This window comes from Pararge aegeria, chromosome 18 (genome assembly GCF_905163445.1).
Source record: "Pararge aegeria chromosome 18, ilParAegt1.1, whole genome shotgun sequence".
NCBI lineage: Eukaryota > Metazoa > Arthropoda > Insecta > Lepidoptera > Nymphalidae > Pararge > Pararge aegeria.
Window position 1 is genome coordinate 5,928,910 of NC_053197.1, and position 24,539 is coordinate 5,953,448.

General features: G+C 37.3%; 1 protein-coding gene across 1 annotated transcript; it reads right to left on the reverse strand.

Annotated features, from left to right (window-relative positions):
• Positions 1-5,724: 5,724 nt before the first annotated feature.
• Positions 5,725-22,956, reverse strand: LOC120631553 (zinc finger CCCH domain-containing protein 14). Its single transcript, XM_039901185.1, has 13 exons — positions 22,686-22,956; positions 22,420-22,462; positions 20,647-20,814; positions 19,808-20,445; positions 19,370-19,608; positions 18,656-18,802; positions 17,185-17,323; positions 13,865-14,052; positions 12,092-12,211; positions 10,376-10,809; positions 9,763-9,981; positions 7,288-7,467; positions 5,725-5,976 (listed from the first exon to the last, which is right to left on the reverse strand). The coding sequence occupies exons 1-13, from the start codon at positions 22,722-22,724 to the stop codon at positions 5,768-5,770; spliced, it is 2,763 nt and encodes a 920-aa protein (XP_039757119.1). The 5' UTR covers positions 22,725-22,956; the 3' UTR covers positions 5,725-5,767.
• Positions 22,957-24,539: the final 1,583 nt, after the last annotated feature.

Genomic DNA, 24,539 nt, shown 5'->3' on the forward strand with positions numbered 1-24,539 from the left:
TTGGCAAACACAAACTGGTAAAGATGGTAAACTTATCTGACATCCTGTAACTAGAGGCCAGATTAACCTCGAGTGGTACTATGGTAGTAGTACTGTGATCGCTTAGTCTGCCCAGCGTGGTGGTTTTTATTCCACTGCAAGTTAGCCCTTGACTGCAATCACACCTGTTAAGTGGTAGCGGGCTAACCTGTTAAGGAGTATGGTAGTCATACCCATAATTGGTTTCTACTTGTCATTGCTTCGCAACATTAAATTGCTTAGCGGCACGTCTTTGTCGGTAGGGTGGTAACTAGCCACGGCCAAAGCCTCCGACCAGACCACACTAGAGAAACTTCAGAAATTATAAAGTGCCTGAAGACTAGTTTTCGAACAGTGCGTGTTGTCAGTGATGTCTTACGGATCTGAGACGTGGTCGCTAACTATGGGCCTCATAAGAAGGTTCAGAGTCACTCAGCGGGTGATGGAGAGAGCTATGCTAGCTCAAATCTCTACGTGATCAAATCAGAAATGAGGAGATCCGTAGGAGAACTATAGTTACCGACATAGCTCAGCAAGTCGCGAAGCTGAAGTGGCAACGCGCAGGGTACATAGCTTGGAGAACCGATGGGTGTTGGGGTCTCAAGGTGGTGGAATGGCGACCCCGCACCGGTAAACGCAGTAGGTCGGCCCTCAACGCGGTGGGCAGATGACATCAGGCGAGTCGCTGTTAGCCGCTGAAGGCAAGCGGCCTAGGACCGTGGATTGTGAAATTGTGACATAGGTCCATTAATTGAAATGATGAAATAAATAAATTTTGATTTGATTTTTAGTATACCATTATTGTAATTCTTCTTGTTTTTTGACAACGGTACCTACCGACGATTATTACCTACTTATTTATACCAATACATCTCCGTCAAGCACCGGCACGGAAACAGAGGAGGGGCAATACGTGCGTCTGTCACTCATGACTCTGACCGAATATGTTATTATTTTTTTTTTATTCCAATACATGTTAGCCCTTGACTATAATCTCACCAGGTGATATGCAGTCTAAGATCTTTAGTAATGCGGGGTAAAACATTTCTACCTTAAAAATATTTTGTAATAGGTAAATGATAACCTAGACTTCGATCCCCTTTCGCACCACTATTCTATGTTTTTTAGGGTTTATTTATTTCATCTTATCAACCCATTACACACTAAGGGTCTCCTACCACAATGAGAAGGGGTTAAAGTCACCCCAAAGTACTAAAAATAACATCGCGAATTTTGATAAATCAATTCAAAAATTCAGCTCCAGAATACGAAGTTGCAAACTCATCGCGAATTTAGCTGTGGAGTTACAAAAACGTCCTTCCAGAATAGCCCTGCAGTTACATCTGTAATAATAGAAAGTACCTACGTTCTAATATTACAGAGGAACTGACACTGAATTCGCTTATTATAAGGTATCTAATCATGTTTCCGTACCTAATTACCTTCTTGGTCAAATAAGTGAAGTATTTATAGCAACAAACATACCTTCCTCTCATAAATGAAATGGGTAGCGATAATATTAAATGTAATGTGACAATAGTTTGGTAAGTATTTTTAACTTTTTTTTTTAATGCATTTTTACTTTCCCATGTAAATCGTAATAACATTGCCTTGTTATTTAGATTTCTATGTACCTACCTAATAACAAAACGTTTATGCTTTTTTAATTTATAACGAATCACCTGAGAGGTTTTTCTTTATGTAGGGTAGTTTTACCTATGTGCAGTGTAATATGGTTGCCAATTAACTTATGACACCTGTTACGGATATGGTAGGTATAATATCGAACCCATACAAAGTGATCGGTTTGTACGCGGCCTTGTACCGTAACGCTAAATCTCTTGGTGGCAAGTCTTTGTAGGGCTGGTGATAACTAGCCACATCCGAAGCCCACCAGATCAGACCAGAGATAAATCTGAAATTATAAATTCCTTAACTGCCCCCTCCGATGATCGAACCGGGTCTTATAAATTACAGCGATCACCTCTGCGCTAGAGGGGTCGGGAAAGAGATAAATCACACAGAAAATACTAACAATAATCCTGCACCCGCCTCTGGTTTCTGCCTTAGATATACTATGACGAAATCTGTGTCCGAAATAGTAGATATATTATACAATTGGTTTCTATTAGGAGTTTTAGGCCATTGGCCTTGATAGGGGACGCGTTAAATTGCCAGCGTAGGTACGTGGGAAAAAGTTCCACATACCCACGCAACGCCACGCATGTTGAGTAGGTAATTATAGTACTATTAACTAGTATGTAATCCATGAAACATTGGAAGCATCCAGCACCCTACGCGATGCTTGTTGAGCCAGATACAATTATAAAAATGATTTATGCTCTGATACATATCCCCAATCTATCTACAAGTACATTATGCTAAGTATTATCTAAATAAGCATATAAAAAGTATTTAATAATAATAATAAATTTCAACCATTTTAAATTAATTTATTATATTTTGCATCAATTGATAAAGAAAACTGAATTTTAGATGAATTATATAAAATTGGTATTTGTCAAGTTTTTACCATTATGAATTAAATAAATTTATTAATATTATTTAGTGCAGCGAGAAATGGTTCACCGAGACAAGTTTTTTATATAGTTAACCGCTGAAGCGTGGTGATGATATTAATATCAACATAATAAGTGAGCTACGTAGGTATGCACTTTTTATTATTTTACCACTTGTCCACAGATAACTCGAAATAAACACGATGTCACACCTAAAACCTCTGTTTCGGTGTGTTGATATCTTTCTGAGCATAACCATTAGAGATAGTTATAGTCAAAGTCAAAGTCAAAGTCAAATATATCTTTATTCAAATAGGCACATAGATGGCACTTTTGATGCGTTATTATATACAAAATGTGTACATAGCAGTGAGTAGTGATGGCGATAACTACAATCGTAAACTTAAAACTAAAGCTACGAGGGTTCCAATCGCGCCCTGGTCTAAGAAGAAGCCCACAACAAACTTAGCCGGGTGTTCTTTTTGTTATCACCATCTCACATTGTCATTAGAAAATATTTAAGAAGCAACCTGGTTAGAGCAATTGTTTACACCCAAGCTTTTTTATCGTTTACGTAATCCTTTATACTATAATAGGACTTTTCTATAAGCTTTCGCTTAATACAAACTTTGAACTTCTTTAGTGACATCCCCAAGATATCAACCGGTAATTTATTGTAAAATTGTATACAATTTCCTTTAAATGAATTGCTTATTTTGTGTAGTCTAGTGTACTGCACTGCAAGTTTATTTTTGCTTCTAACGTTCAAATTATTGCAGTCACATTTTCTTTTAAATTTTGATATATTTTTGTGAACATACATTAAATTTTCAAATATGTATTGGCTATAGAGTGTCATTATTTTAACATCTGTAAATTTATCTTTCAATGACTCTCTCGGACCCATTTTATAGATCGCACGAACAGCCTTCTTCTGCAGCACAAAAATAGTGCCAATATCAGCAGCATTACCCCATAGTAAAATTCCATATGACATAATGCTGTGAAAGTAACTAAAATAGACTAGCCTAGCAGTTTCTATGTCTGTCAGGTGGCGTATCTTCTTTACTGCATAGGCAGCAGAACTAAGCCTGTTCGATAAATTATTTACATGAGGGCCCCATTGAAGTTTAGCATCTAACGTTATTCCTAGAAATACTGTTGTATCCACCGGGTTCAATTCCTCATTATTAAGTAGTATAGTGGTTTTTACATGTTTAACATTTGGTAATGTGAATTTTATGCACTTAGTTTTATTTTCATTTAAAACCAAATTATTAGCTTCAAACCATTGTACTACTTTAGCGAGATAGTTGTTTACATCGTCTAAAGCTAATTCACGTCTCTTAATTTTGAACATAAGTGATGTATCATCAGCAAACAATACTATCCCGTGATTGTCCTTAACAAGGTAAGGCAGGTCATTAATGTAAATAAGGAATAGAAAAGGTCCTAATATAGAACCCTGTGGAACACCAATTTTCACAAATGACCCATTAGACCGCTTTCCATTAACGTCTACCATTTGCACCCTATCACGCAAGTAGTAACTAATCAAGTCGAGAGCTACACCCTGAATTCCATAGTGGTGTAGTTTTCTGACTAACGTTTCATGTACAACACAATCAAACGCCTTAGACAAATCACAGAACACACCAAGTGCATCATGTGACTCCTCCCAAGCTTCAAATATATTATGTATTAGCTCAACACCAGCGTCGATAGTTGAGCGACCCCGTGTAAAACCAAATTGTTTAACGTGGAGTAAATCATACTTATGAAAATAGGCAAGTAACTGATTTAAAATAAGTTTTTCAAAAATTTTACTGAAAGTGGGCAGTACTGATATTGGTCTGAAGTTAGTGGGGTCAGAAGTACTACCCGATTTAAACAAAGGAACTATTTTACTATGTTTCATTAAGTCAGGAAACACACCACAATCTATACAGTTATTAAATATTAATGCTAAATCGGGTGCAACGATATCAATTAGTGATTTGAGAACTTCAACGGAAATGCCCCACAAGTCACTTGTTTTTTTATTATTTAATAATTTAAAGGCTTTAATAACGTCAGAGCCACTAACATGGCTGAATTTAAAAGCGTTTTTACACTCGGGCACGTTATTCTTCAATAGAGACAGAGCAATATCTGGTGAAGAGTTCAATGATTTAGTGGTGGAGATAGGAATGTTAGTAAAAAAGATTTCAAAAGCAGTAGCCACCTCGAAATCAGATGTTAAGTCTTTATTATCTACATTAAGTTTAAAGTTATTATGCCGCGGTGGTACTCTTCCCGTCTCCTCATTAATTATTTTCCAAGTAGTTTTGATTACGTTATTGCTATTTTTTATTTTATTCTGTATGTATCGGGACTTTTCCAAGAAGCAATCGCGTTTAAAACTACTGGAACATAATTTAACACAATCTCTAAACTCAGCATCAGTATTGTATTGACGTTCTGCATAAAGTTCGTACATTTTTTGCCTACTCTTATGCAGTTCAATTGATGCCCACTCACTAAAAACTAAAGCATCAGTCACCACAACCGACTTACTAGTGAATATAGAATTAAATAGTCGTTGAAACGTGTTGAAAAAACAGCTGTACATCTCATTCGGACTTGTCCCCGATTGTAAGAACGGGAGGTCTTTGACGAGGCTAGTTCTCATTTTCTCTATGCGGTTTGATGTCACTGGTACAAAAGTAATTTTATGTTTGGAGACATTTTTCTTCACATTTTCAAATTGAATTAATTGACCACAATGATCAGAATCTAATTTATTAATTATGCGTTTACTTATTGGAATTATATTCGTAAAAATGTTATCCAAACATGTGGCGCTAGTGGCAGTAATTCTTGTTGGTTCCATGAACATATTTGTAAGATACAAGAACATATTGGGTTCGATTCCCACAACTGGACAATGTTTGTGTGATGAACATGAATGTTTTTCAGTGTCTGGATGTTTATCGATATATTATAAGTATTTATGTATATTATTAATATAATTTTTCATCAGTCATCTTAGTACCCATAACACAAGCTATGCTTACTTTGGGGCTAGGTGGCGATGTGTGTATTGTCGTAGTATATTTATTTATTTTATTTATTAACGTTAAGCTACCAATCTCCGGGTAAATAAAACAAACGATTGGATAAATCAGTCAATATATATATTTAGAGGATATTAAATAAAACGTGTTTGTTTAAATCAATCAAAATGTATTTTACGCGGGGTATTTCCATTTGTTGGTGGCCACGTCGTGGTGGTAGAAATTACACTCCAGCTTGTTCCCGCACGCCTTGCCGTAGCGGCACGGCTTCGGGTGGTAGAAATGGCACGCAGGGTTTACGCAACCCGGGTAGAATTTACACATGCTTGGCAGGGCTACGGTGGATATCGTCTTGTAGTTCGCCGCCGGAACCACGTGGGATGCTACAAGTAAAACATTCCGTATATTAAGAAAATAAAATTTGCTATATTCCGCGATAAGCAGAAGAATCTGTATGGTCTAATGTATAATTTCTTCAATCTTTATACTCCACACCAAACAGATCTTCGGCAATGTACCCTCTACGCACTTTTCGCTTCGGAACATCCTCATGAGATGTTGACTTTATAATGAATAATTGCTAAGTCTATCAAAAATTTAAAACATTTTGTTTTATAATCGACCTTCGACTTCTTTCTACTACACCGGCTTTGGCTTATTTCAGTTTTTAAACTAGTATATGCGAATGTGTGTAGAGGGAAAATGGACAATTGTCATCCCGAGAAATTAAATATCTTGAGATAAATTTTAAGACATTGTGATCTTCTGGTGTTTATTATGAAATATCACTCATACATTACTGACGTTGAGTTAGAAATTATCTAGTTAGATATAAGAATGGCAGAAGGCATAGAACACACTATGTAAATATATTAAAGCAGTATGGAAACTACGAACAAACGTTCGAAACAGCACAATAACACAGATGCAAGCACCGACGAGACCCCAAAGCTATTTAGTCGGGGATCGCAGGATTTTTGTCGGGGATCGCAGGATTTTAGCCGGGGGAACTAACTAGCTTTAACATATTTACTATGGTGATACACTGAGGCCTCTAGGTTGCTTGGGATCATCTACATGCCAAATTGCTCAATTCCTTCGCTACGGAATTAGCTAACCTTCTTTGGGAGATGTCACACTAATCTATGCGGCATCGTACTAGAACGCTAAATCGCTTGGTAGCACGTCATTGTCGGCAGAGCGGTAATTAGCCACGGCCAAAGACTCCTACCAGATCAGACCAGAGAATAATAGGATTAGGTTAGGAACCCTAACCAGGGTTCGAACCCGGTGCGTCCAATTATAGGATCATAGCAGTCGCGTGCACTTCGTATATGCACAAAAGCACTGCCCATCCTAAAATTTTTGTATGTCTCATAAAGGACCTACCTATAATTGGTATTTGTTATACGCGGCTTTAGTTGCCCGGAAGAAAGCGATAAGGCCTCCAAATTGTTACCTGCGCTGTGAAGCGATAAGGCCGCCAAATTGTATACGTTGTTTTTTTTATACTTTTCTTTTTAATGAACTTTTTGTGGTGAGCAATAAAAGTATATTCAGTTATTAATTCTTTTAAAGGAGAAGTATTTTTCCATTTCATGCGATCTTCCTTGTTTATGCATACGGTGGTCAAGAACCTCGTGCACGCCACTGGACCACAGGGAAGTCAACAAGTTAGGGCAATAATTACTTACCAACAACAGGCAAAGGGGAGGCGGGGCCGGGTAGAGCGTTCGGAGCGTGGGAGTACACACAGCCGCGTCTAGTGCAGGCGGCCGCGAACTTGCAGCGGGGGTGAGCGAACGCGCAAGCCGAGCCGAACCGGCACAGCGGAAATGCGCGACACCAGGCCAGTTTTCGTTCCGCTACAGACACTGGCAAGCGACAAAAATTAAAAACATAAATATTGCGCCATTGCCGTACCGATTCTGTTGTCTGTCTGACTCTACGACTTAACTTTTTCTTATTTTTTTATAGTCCTAATTACCCACCCCTCCCCTCTCCGCGGGTGTACTGAGTGAATCTACGACTTAACTTTTACTTATTTTATTATAGTCCTAATGACCCACCCCTCCCCTCTCCGCGGGTGTACTGAGTGAATCTACGACTTAACTTTTTCTTATTTTTTTATAGTCCTAATTACCCACCCCTCCTCTCTCCGCGGGTGTACTGAGTGAATCTACGACTTAACTTTTACTTTTTTTTTTTATAGTCCTAAGTACCCACCCCTCACCTCTCCGCGGGTGAACTGAGTGAATCTACGACTTAACTTTTCCTTATTTTTTTATATTCCTCATTACCCACCCCTCCCCTCTCCGCGGGATTACTGAGTGAGTACACCCGCAGAGCGGGAATTAACTTTTACTTAATTTTTTATAGTCCTAATTACCCAGCCCTCCTTTCTCCGCGGGTGTACTTAGTCGTACGAGACGACAAAGGGAATATAACGGAGAACGGCCAGCGGCCTCCTCTATACTACTACTAATATCTACTGCGATCACCAACCAGTATGCCCAGCTTGGTGATTCTAAATATATATATATTTTAGTCCAATAGTAGACTTTTATAGGCTATTAATGATTGTAACAAATTAATTTTATAAAGTGAGTAAATAACCAAACTTTTAATCACTATCCCTTCTTAATATTATAAATGTCAATGTATGTTTGTTTGTTACGCTTTCACGCAAAAACTACTTAACCGATCCTCATGAAACTTGGTACACATATTCTTGGAATACACATATTCACATATTCTTATCCAGACATTAAGCTCGGTTCCTTTGGGAGAGGGGATGAGTTTGACGATTTTACTTCATAACTCCGACAAATTATAACCGATTTAAATAATTATTTTTGTACTATAGAGGTTATAATATGTGTTTAATTTTGCCCAAACTGTGGTTGGAGATAGAGGACAGAACTCCTTAGCGGACAGCAGCAAACCCCTCATTTAACTTGTAGCGATACTGAAAACTTTTTTTTTTTTTTTTTTTAGATCTACATAGACAAAATCACACGCAGACGAAGTCGCTGGCTAGTAAATTCATATTTGCCAGATATTTTATTAAATTGATTAGGATTTTACAAATACCCTAATAATTATTAATTAGTTAATAGATAGTTTTCAAGAAACAATTAAAATTATATTTGATTAACAACCAATGTTCATGACATTGAGTTGGTGGGTATTTTGATATAAATACGACTATCGATACACTTCAGTCCTACATGGACTCGAACGATGATACCTCCCGGTGTCTTAGTCGTTTATCATGATACTACAATGCAAATGTAAAATAGCACATTTACATCTGTCCATTATAGTAAGTAACAAAAGTCATGGAGCTGTCTCTCAACGAGTTCAAAGTTTATATAAAACTTAAGCTTATAGAAAAATCCTATTATAATATTAAGGATTACTTGAACGATAAAAAAGCTTAGATGTGAATTGCTCTAACTTCATAACTAAAAGTGAGATGGTGATAACAAAAAAAATACCCGGCTAAGTGGCCTCTTCTTAGACCAGTTTGCGTTTGGAACCCCCGTAACTTTAGGTTTAAGTTGACAACCGAAATAAAAATAAAATTATAGTTTTTATTTGATTAAAAGTATGATTGTTTTCTTCTGAAATTATCCTGGACCCCCAAACTAGGATATCCCGTGTCTTGGGGGGTCAGTAACCCGTGGTAGTTGGTTGTAGTGGCGGAGGCGTTATCACCAGCACCTCACAATTATGACGACATATTTGTATGAAGGCTTCATAAGAGCCTGTGATAGGCTTAAAGAATATTTGAATTTGAATATGCAGATTGCAGACGCAAAAATACAATAAAAATTTGTTTGTTATAACATCATTGCTCTAATCATTTAATATAAGTATTGAAACTACGAAAAACATACACACAAGTATTTATTGAAATGAAAACTTCTTTTAATTCGTACTAAGTTAGACTGAACCGTCACCTGAGGTGAAAGGCTCGATGGGGTGTACCCGAGCGGGAAATAACAATTCATGTCTAATAATTGTCTTTGTTATTATTATTGGTACGTAATAATAATTATTTAAACAATTATTTGCATTGAGAGGTTAGTGTGTTTAGTTTTTACTTCTGCCATGCGGTCTTATGCACACTCTTTTTTTTTTTTTTTTTATAAATTAAAACTTACATGGTGGCAAAGCGTCATATTTATGAGAGGTGGATGTCGTGATCAAAGTCACGTGGCTATCACTGCTGGCACTCGCAGTCCTTTCTCTCACGGTTTCCTTTTCTTTTTTCTCACTCTCCTTCTCTCTCTTGCCCACATCAAATACTATGGGCGACGCCTTCCTCTTCTTGGCGAGCGGAGATTCTTTGAGCTCTTCAGTACTTTCTTCTTTGAGAGGGTCTAAATAGAATAAAATATTCAGTTTCTGACATGTATTAAAGACGTTTAATAGTATACACGTTAAAGTTTGTGTGGATGTCGGGTGTACGGATGTATGGATGCGGGTGTATGGATGTTTGTTACTCTTTCCTTCGAAAACTACTACCTATTTTCCTCAAATAAACTAGAATACCAACTATATATATAATAATAACTAGAAACCTTGTTATTTCTGGGTCGATAAATCGACAAATCGAAAATATTATCGTGGTATGTACTCGTTGAACGATATTTAAGAAATCACCTACATTCGACTAAACGCTATTCACATTTTACTATTATACAGACAAAGCTGGATTAGATTGCTGGATGGACTGGAATAATGTGAACCAGCTGTTATAACCTAAAAACTCACCATCTGTGCTTTGTCTCTTCTCAACTGGTTTTTCTCTTTCTACTGGCTTCTCTTTTTCTACTGGCTTTTCTTTTTCTATTGGCTTTTCTTTTTCAACTGGCATTTCTATTTCTATCTCCTCTTGCGTTATTATAACTTGGGTGTCACTCTCCTCGCTTGTATTACTCAATCTTTTCTTTGGGCCGCTCGGTATCGCCGTCTCTTTCACTTCTTCAGGTTTTCCTACAGTTGGTTCTTTGGTTTCATCGTTTTCCTCTTCTACTGCTGGTTTCGAGCTTGGTTGGGGCCCTTCTGGTTTATCTTTCATATCAACTTCATCTAATAGGCCTTCGGTCATGAGTTTCTTTGCGAGGAACGCGTTCGGGTGGTATCCGTCCATAGTAACTATGAATTGGGTGTCTTTCTCTTTATCCGTTATTGTATTGTGAATTTTACTGTAATGATTAAACAATAAGAAATATAAAAAGAAACACTTGAATGCAAGCAAAACCCAAAATAATTCAGATAACAGAAAAGTATCATGGATAAAAATTGAGGCATGTAAAGGCGGCCTTATTGCTGCAAGCAAACTCTTACAGGCAATCTTTGGATGACAGAACCTGTGGCAGAGAGTAGGACAGCGCAACAATAAGATTCATTTTCCTATGCCGCTAATGAACATAAACATATTTTTCCAAATAAATATATGCTAATATTTACTATCAAATTGTTTTGTTTTATCAATTTTAAGTTAGTTATATGTAACAATCTAAGAACACCCAACAGCGTTACGTAAGTCTTAAGCGGTAATTGCGCAATCGCTTACATTGCGCCGATCGTCTTCAGACCACCGCTGATGACCTGGGAATTCTGGAATCGGGACATAACATTGGACAGTCCCCAACTAGGCTCCGTAGTATTAACGCATACAATTAATTTGCTATATAGTTTTATTTTAAATTAAAGTATAACATATCATTTAAATTTTTCTTTAAAAACGCTTAAATTTAACTAGTTTTACTTTCGAAGTATTGTATTATAATTAAATTTGTAAAAAGGAAATATTAGGAATACCAATCTATAAATTTCATCAATTGATTATTAACTAAACGGGCTAAACCTTGAATGGTACATTATATTTAACTGATACCCCTTATAGGTTCCTACGCGGCTTCATACCATAACGCTAAATCATTGGTAGCACGTCTTTGTCGGACTGAAGGTAACCAATCACGACCAACGCCTCCCACCACACCTGACTAGTTATGCAGAATTTGCCCGTGCCGGAAAATGAACCCAGAAACTACCACTTATAATACCACACTGCTCTTTTTCTTTACTTATCGTTTTCAAGCTTTTGAAATTCGTTGTCACGTAGACTTAACAAGCGAGCGGCCCTTTCAGCTAATTTCACAAATATATGATAAAAATATCTTATAAATAAATAAGTATATTATTACAATACATCCATCGCCATCTGGCGAACAAGAAAGCTTAGCTTGTGATATGAGTCCTAAGATGACTGATGAATAATATACATAAATACTTATAATATACAGACAAACACCCAGCCACTCAAAATCATGCATGTTCATCTGCTAGTATAGACATATATCTTTAAAATGTGCCTTGACCTTGGAGGCACACACGCGCTATTTTGCTTTTTTTGTTTGAAAGGTTAAAGATTTGAAGTTAAAGATAGACTGAGCCCATAAAGTAATTTAATATAGGCCTTACATAGTATCCATGTCGTCTTGTCGACTAGATCCAGTCTCCGGTACATACTCGGTGTTGGTAATAACTTTAGTGATATTTTTTGGTACAAAGTCTTCTTTTTCCGTGATGTCACTTGGGACTCTGCAAAACATTAAAATGTTAATTTATTTCCTATTTTTATTTATACTCTTTATTTGCACATTGAAAGTTCAAGAAACAAATGAAGAATAGAAAAACAAAGACAGAAGCAGAATAAAAAATGCGGCCTTATTTCTGCATTGCAACCTTAAGATAAGAAAAACATAAGTAAAACAGACTGCAGGTTGTGCATAATTAAAAAAAAATACATATGAATTACTAGAAACTAATACTTGAACTAGATTACACAAATAAAATAATGCATAATTTAATAAATATTTAAAAATACATCAGTTAAAACTAGTAAAAGTCATCTTTAATGCAATCTATAGTGATTTTTGGCAGCTTGTTTAAATATTTTTGTTTTTTTTTAAAACATACTACGATAATATGTAATATGATAATCTACATCACATCGCCATCTAGCCCCAAAGTAAGTATAGCTTGTGATATGGGTACTAAGATGACTGATCAATATTTTAATGAATATAATATACATGAATACTTATAATATACAGATTAACACCCAGACACTGAAAAACATTCCTTTTCATTGCACAAACAGTTTAAAGTTGTGGGAATCAAACCCGCGGTCTTGGACTCAGAAAGCAAAGTCGATGCCCACTGCGCCAATCGGCTATAGCAAGTGATTTAAATTGCAGTGTGTATTGGGAGCAAATTCCACAGTTCAATGGCTGTGTGTCTAGATGCAAAATCTGTTAGATTTTAAAGGCCTTATGTGGCCTAGTGTTAGGGCTTCGGCTGATTTCGGAAGGGATGGGAGTTCGGTCCCCGGGCCTCTAACTTTTCAAAGTTATGTGCGTTTTAATTTAAGCAATTTGAATATCGCACCTAACGTTGAAGGAAAACATCGTAAAGAAATCTCTTATATACCTACTCCTATACGCCACTCGCTCCACAATGCCTAGTATTGAAAGGTCAAATACGTTAATATATCCTATAGGCTTAGCTAGTAAGTGTAAAATAGGAAGATCGCGCATGCGTATCTGAGTAAAACCTAATATTGCCATCTCGTTCTAATGTATGATGGCGTCCCTGTCACTCACCAGAACCTGTGAAGCGCGAACCATAGAGTATAAGTTTGAAAAAAAGCCAGGTGTGAAAAGTAGAGTATTCGGCTCAGATGAAAGCTGTCTTCGTTTTGAGCGCCCCTAAAATCCTCGCCACACTCAGGATTCTAAATGTAACCCTCGGGAATTACTCTAAAATCTCACGTTTGCTTGTGATTTATCTCGGCTCTCATAACGTACGACATTGCTTTAGTATTATAAATGCGAACGTTTGTAAGTATGGATGGATGGCTGGATGTTTGTTATCACGCAATAACTACTGAACCAATTCGACTGAATTTTGGAATAGAGAACCCTGGATTAACACATAGGCTGCTTTTTATCCCGGAAAATACTACAGTTCCAGAGGGATTCATGAAAAACAAAAAAACCGCGTACGAAGCCTTGGATAAAGCTGTGGTGTACTATAAAATAACTTTTTCTTTCGATTTAGTGTACCGGTGCGATGTCGCTTGAAAACCGATTAGGGGTATGAGTATGACACCAGGTGTGTCTGCAATCAAGAGGTAACTTGTAGTGGAATAAAAAAAGATAGAGAAGATGACCTTGTAATCATGATACTCACTTGGAGCTCTTGTCATCTCCCTCGCTATCCATATCGCCCAAGCTGATTGTATCGCCTTGGCTGTCCGACTGTGCGTCCATTCCACCGGGCACTTGTATCACGATTTTCTGCGCGTCAACACAACGCCGCATTGGCAGAACCATTGCGCGTTTTATCTTCTGGGGCTCGGTGTCCAATTTGGGCGGTATCTGATGTAAGAAGAAACTTTTAAAGTATGTAGGTACATATGAAAATCAACGGTTTAGTTTACATTCATTTCTTTATGCCCACCGTGCACGTGTCTCCTTCCACAATGAGAAGGGGTTAAGGCCGCAGCCCACCTCGCTGTCACAGTGCGAATTGCTAGGCTTCACACGCATTTGAGAACATTATGGAACATTTATTTATTTATTTATTTATATTCTTATTGTAACACTATCATTACAGAATACTTAAACCTAATGCGATAATGTAGCTTTTTTTTTTTTAAATAATATAACATGTCATAACTTGTTTTAAGTTTCTCATTGTAATATGGACCTTTGAAAAGTAGATAGAAAACTATAGTGTTTCCTACTAGATGGCGCTACATTCGCTATAAGACTGATATAAAAAGGCATTCATTATATACCAATTTCGCCGGCAGGAGAGCTGTAGCTTAGTGGTCAAAGCGGTCAGGCCGCGATTGCCAGAGTCGCAGGTTCAAATCCTGTCAGATCCGTAATTTTCATATGCATTTTAGAATTTATAAAATTATGGAGAGCTCTAAGGCATGCAGATTTCCTCACGATGTTTAGTTAGAGACGCGTGCTGGGATTCGAACTCGGCCCCCCAGAAAGTGAATTCGAAGTCCTACCCACAGTGATATCACCGTTTTGTGAATGTACTTCAATGGCTTCGTAAATTAGATTTCCTTCAATTAATCTTTTCCCCACTTTTCAAATGTTTGTTTCTTTCAAACGTAACCAAACACTGCATAACTATTCCGACGTTATGTCACGTTTACTTGTAAGGAGTTACTAAATGTATAAAATTATGGAGAACTCTCAAACATGCAGGTTTTCCTCACGATGTTTTCCTTCACCGTTAAAGCAAGTGCTATTTTAATTGCTTAGAACGCACTTAACTTAGAGAAGTTAGAGGTGCGTACTGGCATTCGAACTCGGGCCTCCGAAAGTGAATTCGAAGTCCTACCCACAGGGCTATCACCGTTTCATTAATGTACTTTAATGGCTTCGTAAATTAGATTGTTCTACACTCCTTCAATTAATCTTTTTCCCACCTTTTAAAAGTTTGTTTCTTTCAAGCGTAACGCAACACTGCATAGCTATTCCGATGTTATGTCACGTTTACTTGTAAGGAGTTACTAAATGTATAAAATTATGGAGAACTCTCAAACATGCAGGTTTTTCTCACGATGTTTTCCTTCACCGTTAAAGCAAGTGCTATTTTAATTGCTTAGAACGCACTTAACTTAGAGAAGTTAGAGGTGCGTACTGGCATTCGAACTCGGGCCTCCGAAAGTGAATTCGAAGTCCTACCCACAGGGCTATCACCGTTTCATTAATGTACTTTAATGGCTTCGTAAATTAGATTGTTCTACACTCCTTCAATTAATCTTTTTCCCACCTTTTAAAAGTTTGTTTCTTTCAAGCGTAACGCAACACTGCATAGCTATTCCGACGTTATGTCACGTTTATTTGTAAGGAGTTACTAAATGTATAAAATTATGGAGAACTCTCAAACATGCAGGTTTTCCTCACGATGTTTTCCTTCACCGTTGAAGCAAGTGATATTTTGAGGTGATATTGTGAGGTGCGTTCTGGCATTCGATCTCGGGTCTCCGAAAGTGAATTCGAAGTCCTACCCACCGTTTCATAAATGTCCTTCAAGAAATAAACAGCGAAGGAAAACATCTTGAGTATCCCTCGTTTCAGTAGTACTGGAGCCTGTTGTGACAGGGCTCGGAGATTTAATACCGCCATGAGCTTTGCTGCTTTGCGGCAGAAAGGCAGGCAATTGCGGTCTGAAAGGCGTGGTTTAATGTGGCTCTAACATTTACGCCTCAGATTGACGGACACAGGGCGCTACTTTGCAGGACGTGTAACACGAATGCCTCTATTTATAGTCTACCAGTTTCCACATCAGCAGGGCTAGCACGGGCGGGAGATAAAAATTATATACCCTGACAAGGGATACAATTAACGTGCCCACCTGCTAAATGACTGGCACATGGAATAGGGCAAGTGTTCAGCCACGTTTATTAACATACATTATTTGGATATAATTTCCATTTGTGCGCTGAGAGTTGATAAAGCTGTGAGAGAAGATAAATTTATATCCCCGGGGATATAATTGTCCCCTGCCCATGCTAGCCGTGCTTATCTCTGATCTCTGGTCCGACAACTATTACCTACTATAAAAGCTTTTTTTGTTTGTTTATCGATTCATTGATTTTGTTACCTAGCATTGTAATACTAACAGTAGTTTTGCGCTGCAATTAAAAGTCACAAGCGTTACGTTTGCTGAAGTGTTTTAAGTTTGACGTGCCGGTGTGGGGGTGTGTGTGTCTGTCTGTCTGTGGCATCGTAGCGTCCGAATGGATAGACCAATTTTGATTTTGTTTTTTTTTGTTTCAAATGTTAATTAATTGGGAGTGTTCTTAGCTATGCTTGATGAGAATCAGTCAGTTAAGTGAGTTTTCCATGTATTTGTTAGTTGTATTTGGTAGTTTTCAATGTACCGTGTGAATTCCACCAAATGACATCGTGGTGGACAATGGGCCATATCCTTCTCTTCGTCTTTGCCGAATGATAGATCCTTCTCATTATGAGAGAAGACCTATGCCTTGTAGTGACCTAGACTAGTATTCAAATAGGCACAAATATGGCACTTTTGAAGCGTACATTACATGAATACGTACCATAGAAGTGAGTTGATGGCGATAACTAAATTAGTCAACTTAAAACTAAAGCTACGAGGGTTCCAAACGCGCCCTGGTTTAAGAAGAAGCCCACAACCAACTCAGCCTGTTGTTTTTTTTTGTTATCACCTTCCACACTGTCACTTAAACTATTAAAGAAGCAACCTGGTTAGAGCAATAATTTACACGTAGTTGACATCAAAAGTGCCACCTATGGGCCTACTTGAATAAAGATATTTTCGACTTTGAACTGTTCTATAAGCTTACGTTCAAGACAAACTTTGAACTTTTTCAGAGAGATCTCCAAGATATGAACTGGTAGTGTAGTGTATACAATTTCCTTTAAATGAATTACTTCTTTTATGTAGTTTAGTATAATTGCACTGCGGTAATAGGTGGATGGAGATGAAATACTCACGCTGAGTAAACTCTTGTGCGCATCAGCCACAGCTCGCATCAGTAAGCTAGACGCGGGCGTAGAGACGCGCGGTCGTGGACGCACGCGGACAACGGACGCGCACGTAGAGCGTCCGCTCCGATTCCCTAATACTGACACTCTGCAACAATGAAACCATCTTATAGAAATTCTACTAATATAATGCGAAAGATTGTATGGATGGATGGATGTTTGTTACTCTTGCAAAAACGACTGAACCAATTTAACTGAATTTTGTAATGGAGATAGCTTATACCATAGATTAACACATAAGCTACATCTTATCCAGAGAAAATTTACGGTTCCCGCAGGATTCATAAAGCCGTGGGCAACTGGTATTTTATATTTAGCCCCCACGAGGTGTTTTAAGTTTGGCGTGTGTGTGTCTGTCTGTAGCATCGTATTTCCCGAACGGATGAACAGAATTTCTTTTTTTTTTTTAAGGTGAGAGAGAGATTATAGGAAGATGGCCGCCGCCACAAAATGGCGGGTTCTAATTATAGGTGTCAAATGAAAGGGGTTGATTAGTAGAATACACTATAAGATATTTCAAAATCCAAGATGGCCGCCACCACAATATGGCGAATTACAATTTTATTTCACAGCACCCTTAATATGAGTATCAAATAAAGGGCTTGACTAGTGGAATAATATACACTATGACAATTTAAAATCAAATACAAAAATACCGCTACCACAAAATGGAAAGTCAAATTTTTTCAACAACTTCCTCAATATGCGTATCAAATGAAAGGGATCACTATTAAAAGTCGGGGATTTTTTTAATTATTAATACTTGTATTATTTATTTTTGTATAATCTTACATAAGTATGTCGATATCCATAAACTAGACACATATATGATAGCCTAGTGGTTCCTCTCCTCAAACAAACCTCGGCCTCAGAGTTAAATGCGTTTTTAATTTGAGCAATTAAATTACACTTGCTTTAACATGACGGATAAACTTCGTGATGATCCGCATGCATGAGTTCTCCGTAAAGTTCTCAAATTTGTGTGGAGTCCACCTATCAACATATGGCCAGCGTGGTGGACTATAGCCTAAACTTTCTCATTCCGAGAGGAGATCCGTGGCTTGCAGAGAGCTGGTATGTAATGATGACGATGATGACGCTGGACACAAGCTTCCTGTTAGATAGTATTCATCATCCATCATCATATCAACCCATTCCAGGCCCAAAACAGGGACGAGTCTCCTCTGACAATGAGAAGGGGTTACAGCAGTAGTCCACCACATTATGTAGAACTCTCAGGCATGAAGGTTTCCTCATCGTATTCCTTCATTGTTGAAGGAAGTGATATTTTAATTACTTAAAACGCACATAACTTAGAAAAGTAACGTGCTGGGAATAGAACTCGGCCCACCGAAAGTGGAGTTGAGCTACTAGCCACTGCACCGTTTCTAGTATTATAAACATGTAAATTGGAGCTTACTTAGAAGTGAGTCGCTTTAAACTGGACTCACACTTTGCAGTGCTATCTTCGGATGTAGACATTCTTCTTTGTGAGTCTGACTGACTTCCCAAACGACTTTTTGCAGGTCTTTGAGGTCGGAACTCAATCTCTTTTTCTGGCGTAAATCTGGAAACAGCAGAAAAACCCATTGATTTCTGAATATCCAAAGAATCAAGCGTCATAGTCAAATACTCCTGTACAAATTTTGTATGATATACTGGAATCGCGACCTACTGTGAAGAAATTCATATAAACATTCAAATTAAAACATATAAACATTCAGGGATAAACTTCATTCATTTAATATAAATGTTATAAGGGAGTGTTACAAGACAAAAAATAAAATTATTATTAAATGTGTTTATTTCATACAAAATCTGCGGCGTATTTAAAAAATGTCACAAACTAAAAAGTAAAACTACGGCACTACAATAAGTACATAATATTTTTAAAGATATTCTAGGTTCTATAAAACCTCACAAGCTGTAATTAGTACTCAGACTTACAACCTACCTAAATTTTTTTTTTATATTTCAAGTGATATTACTGTTCAGAATGTGAATAGTGTATAGACAAACTGTAAGGTAATGTTAGAAAAATAAACTATACAACAAGTGTTACATCCGTTTTAAAACCTAAGGACTAAAAAAGGCATCTTTTCTTACTACCTTAAAGGAGTTTGTAATTAACAACCTTTCAGGACTCTCTGCTTTTTTAGTTGTCTCTTTTGCCTTTACTTCTTGAACCTTTGGTATTTCACGTGCACCAAGCCTTTCGCGAATTGGTCTTTTGGGTAGGTTTAGCTCTATTTGAGGTAAGGTTTCTGCTTCCGATTGTATTTCCTTGGGCTTTTGGGTCATTCCCACGATTCGGGGAGGTGTAGCGGATTTGGTTTGCAAGGGAGGTGTTACAGGTGATGGTTGTGATACTTCCTGAAACAATTGTTACATATTTAATATGTTCCTTTTTGTGGAAATCTATCAATTATTTTTATGCATCAGCATTAAATATCTCGCAGGAAAACATATATGCCTCTTGCCATTGGGTGCCTTGGAAAAAATTATTTTCACAGTAATATTTAGATAGATGACACATTAAAATTTTAATGGATACACAAAATCTGATACTTACTTGCAATACATCTTCAGCAAAATCATTCATCAGCTCTTCAGCCTCAGTTCTTATCGTCAAGAAATCTTCATCATCGGACATTGAATCTAACTGCTCGGCCAACTTCTGTTTCAGACCTTGGATTTTTTCTTCAATCTGATTTATTTCTTTAATTTGCTCACCTCTGACTTCGACTTGTGAATTTTTATTTACATTATTACTAGAATTTTGATTACTTTCTGATGTCCCAGGCTGTGTTATAGTATCAGGATCAATAATAGTGATCATTGGTCTTTTAACTTCCTCAAAAACTACTTTAGTCTCTATTTGCTTTGGATCTTCTCTGTATGGCTCAAGTAAAACACCATGGTTCTTTAAAATCTGTCCAGCGAATACATCTGTAATGGATGGTTCAGATTCTTTTTCCATATTCATTAGTAAAGGTGGTACATTTGGTCGAATCATTTCATGATGTTTGCTTTTCTTCTTACTTTTATGAGATTTTTTGTCTACTTTTCTTTGAGACTTGTCTTTTTCTTTGTCTTTCTTCTTCGACTTTTTTGTACCTTCGCTTTTTTTTGTTTTGTCTTTGAATTTCTTGTCTTTTCCTTTTTTTTCTTTTGTGGTTGCTTTGTCTTTCTCAATTTCAACATCAGGCACTAGAGAAAGCAATCCACAGAATCAAAATAAGTAAATAAATATTTAGTACATAAGCTAGCTAATGAAGAAAGACTTTTAAATGTAAAGATTTTATGAGACTACTGGCCTAATAAGTAACAAAAATATTTAGTACTTAAGTTAGCTAACAAAGAAAAAATGTAATGATTTTATTATTCTACTGGAATTATGTTTAAACTTACATAATGGTGTAGTAACAGTAACCTCTTGGAGTTTCTTCAGAACCTGATGAAGCCAGTTTACGAATAGCTCAGTGTTGTCGCCAAGGAACAGCTGGAGGTCTTCCTCCATCTGAGCTCTGGTGCGCTTATTGGCCACCATCACCATCACATAGTCAGGGAGCTCATCGTCTGTTCAATTAAAGTATATTTATCATTTTATAAAAGTGTAGATGGGCACATCTATTATTAGTAATAGTAGAGCTTTTTGTGGCAGAGCTTGTCCAGTGAAGTATTCCCCCCGTGCTTATTTCGGCTGCAAATAATGGAACACAGCGCTGCTGCTTGGTAACAGCAGTGTTGTTTTGATCTGAAGGGTGTTTTTGAGAGTTTAATTGCAGGCACATAAGTCTTAACACCAGGAACTACATTTTCAAGAATGTCCCCTTCACATAACCTTGAAAAGTTTTGCTTGGTTGCAATAGTTTTCTACTTACCATCAGGGCCATCAACTCTTCCATTAAATAAGTGATGTGTTTTAACAATGCACTTTATCAGTACATTACATTACAGTATTTAAAATATAGATTGTTTTCATGCCACTAGTCAGCTGTAGAATATGTGATATCCTAAATACAGTTAATAACTAGTTAGGAGTCAGAGTCTCACCCATTCGAGAGGGAGAGAATGGCCAAATTAGGACTTTTTACCTGAATCTATTCAAATATTTGTGGGTCATAGTAAACCTTGTTTTTATACATATATATAAAAACATAATAAATAAATAAATTATTACTTTAAAAAAAATCCCACAAATACATCATCCTCAGCCTAATAATGGCTTGCACACACCTCCTCTCTCATATGAGAGTGAGTTTTACTTGGTGTTATCATACTGCCCTATGTAGATTGTTAGGCTGATACAATAATTATTGTAACATAACAGAGTATAAGCAATCATGACTCTGCTCCAAACTCCATGGTGGTTGGATCATCTACTCCAACTCATCACAAATACATAGTAAACAATGCCTCAAACACAATACACTTGAATATGGTATAGCTGTAGACCCTGTAATGGCTACAGAGTTGTTCAACTAGTTTACTATCTGGCAGTTGTCAGGCACAGCTTGACATATAGATCCATGCAACTGTTATTGAGATTCATTGAAAAAATAAAATTAGTGTAGACCATGGCATTTGGAAATCTCTAAGACTGTTCAGTTGATATGATGATGATACTTGTGAAACTTTAAAGTTTATTTACAACATTGATTACTTGATTGAGGCTCATGCGATTATTTCACATTATAAATGGAAGTTCCTGAATTCAAAGCAAATTCAATTACAAACTGTACACAGCAAAAAAGGACAAAGTTATGTTTACATCGCTGGATAGTTTTTAATTAGTCTAGGATTCACTTCAATATACTAGGATAGTCAGAGTTTTACAAATTATTTTCGAATTGTGTGTGATATATCAGACAGAATAGTAAAAATTTGTTTCAATTATGTACACTCTATGCGGTAACTGTTTCTGCTTATAATATTTTGAAGGTAGAATCTGTCTAGAGATACTTAAAACTTATTTGCTGTAGAGGTTACAATCCTTATAATAATTGTTAATCTTAGTCATTATTTTATCCAAGCTGCGGTCAACGAAAAGATAATTAATTTAAACAAACACTGAGGTTATTGGCATGACAGCCATGAAAGAAAAGGGCAGTTATAATTTTCGTTGGCCGCACTTTATTCTCTTGTGTTACTAAGGAAATCATTGCACAACAAATAACTTACCAACATAGCACCCCAGTTCAGTCAGCTTGGCCTTGATGGCAGACTGAAAAATTCATATGTAATGTAAATACACAATTATTGTATCATAGGCTACAATAGATAGAAATAAAGAGTACTGATGAGAAATCCTTATTTCTGTAGAAGTATAGATACACAATCTAAGACGCTAGGTCTTTTGGTAAACAAGTAAAATGAGAACTGTATGATAAAAACTTAAAGCTGTAGTTATCAAATTAACCAATATTACAGTAATATCATTTATTTACCCTCATCTTTTGGCCTATTTCGCTGCCGACAACATCCATTTTAGCTATATTTTAGCCGACCCTTAGCCTAAAAAAATCTTAATTACACAGCACAGCAAATCTATATGATAGGAAACTTTTTTTGATATAAGTTTAACATTTTAACTGGCTAAAATTACATAAAATAGCACAGAAGTGAAGTATGTCGTGAATCATTTAAAATATTACAATTCTTGTTTTACAGAAAGAGTAATAAGGCAGCCATGCAAATTGCAAAGCTTTTGACATTTAGAAATTATAATTCTTGAGCTTGACGTTGTTTTTCGGCGGGAAACTTCGTACATGGCGGACGCGGTTTTCTCAAATTTTTCTTTGATTTTACTGTAAACTCGTCTTGAAAAGGATTTGGTGTTGTTTATATTGAACTGTAACTTGGCCTGTCAATTTGTGCACACGTGTTAGTGAGATTCCGGTGTAATTTCGGTGTTTTATGTGAATTTACACAGCAGCAGAAATAGTTGTTATTGGTGATATTCGTATAAATCTAACCGTATTTGGTGTTGGTTAAATATTTATTATGTGTCTGTAGTTATAGTGTTTCCAGTAAAATGGATCTAGATACACCTCCTGAGCCGCCCGACCCGGGGGCATCAGCCTCGTCTCGCAAACGACAAGGAGAGGATACCAACGTATATGCGGCCAAAAAAACTATAACTGATCCTACTCAGGTAAACCCATCCGTTCAAAGCCTTTACATACATCCTTCCTTCACCGAAGGCGCCAAGTCATACTCTGACGATGATAATGGGCCTTTTATCGTCCAAGTCTCACGGGAAGTGGAGGACCCATCCTCTGGAGCGTCATTACGGGCTATAAATTTCGGTCAATTCTTGCACAAACACAAAATTGGTTCAATTATCCACGACGGCGTCAAAAATATAGGCCGCAACAAAATTACTGTAGAGTTTACTTCTGCCCAAGCTGCCAACAACTTTCTGGTTAGTCCAGTTTTGAAGTTATGCAAATATAGAGCTATAATTCCCACATACAACATAACCAGAATGGGGCTGGTGAAAGGAGTTCCCGTGGACTGGTCGATGGACGAGCTTGTTGATTCGCTAGAGCTCCCGCCTGGCTGTGGTGAGGTTCTGAAATCAAGGCGACTGAACAGAAAATCTGTCACAGAGGGTGTCATCACTTGGGTGCCTACCCAATCTGTTGTCCTAACCTTCAGGGGGCAAATGCTTCCTGCTAAGGTATATTCATACCACACCTCACTGCCAGTTGAAACATATAAACTTCCAACAATACAGTGCCAGAACTGCTGCCGTTTTGGCCACATTAAAACAATCTGCAGATCTAAGCCCAGATGCTACAGATGTGCTCAGCCCCATACAGGTGACTCATGTTTGGTCATCAAGGAATTATCTACATGTTTACACTGCTCTGGTAGTCATTTTGCTACTGATAAAGACTGCCCAGAATTCTCCAGGCAGCAATCTATTAAAATGGTCATGTCTCAGAATAATAAATCTTACATTGAAGCATCATCTCAGTTTCCTCCTGTCCGCAGGTCCTATGCTGAGATAACAAAAGAAATGTTTACTCCTACTAATGTAACTTCCTCCAAAACCTCCTACCGGCAAACAGTTTTCCGCTCTCCTCGTCCCCGAGCTCCTCTAGCAAAGGGCTACGATAAAAAAGCTGTTCAGACTATTGTCGGTGATTACTCCTCATCCCTTCCTAATGGATGCGCTCTCAACAACAATGTTGAGAACCCTCCCTCCCAAGGTAAAATGCTTGAGTTTATCTCCGAATTTCTACTTAGTATTGTCGCTCCATGTAGTGAAATTCCCTTACCGCCCAACGTTGCCA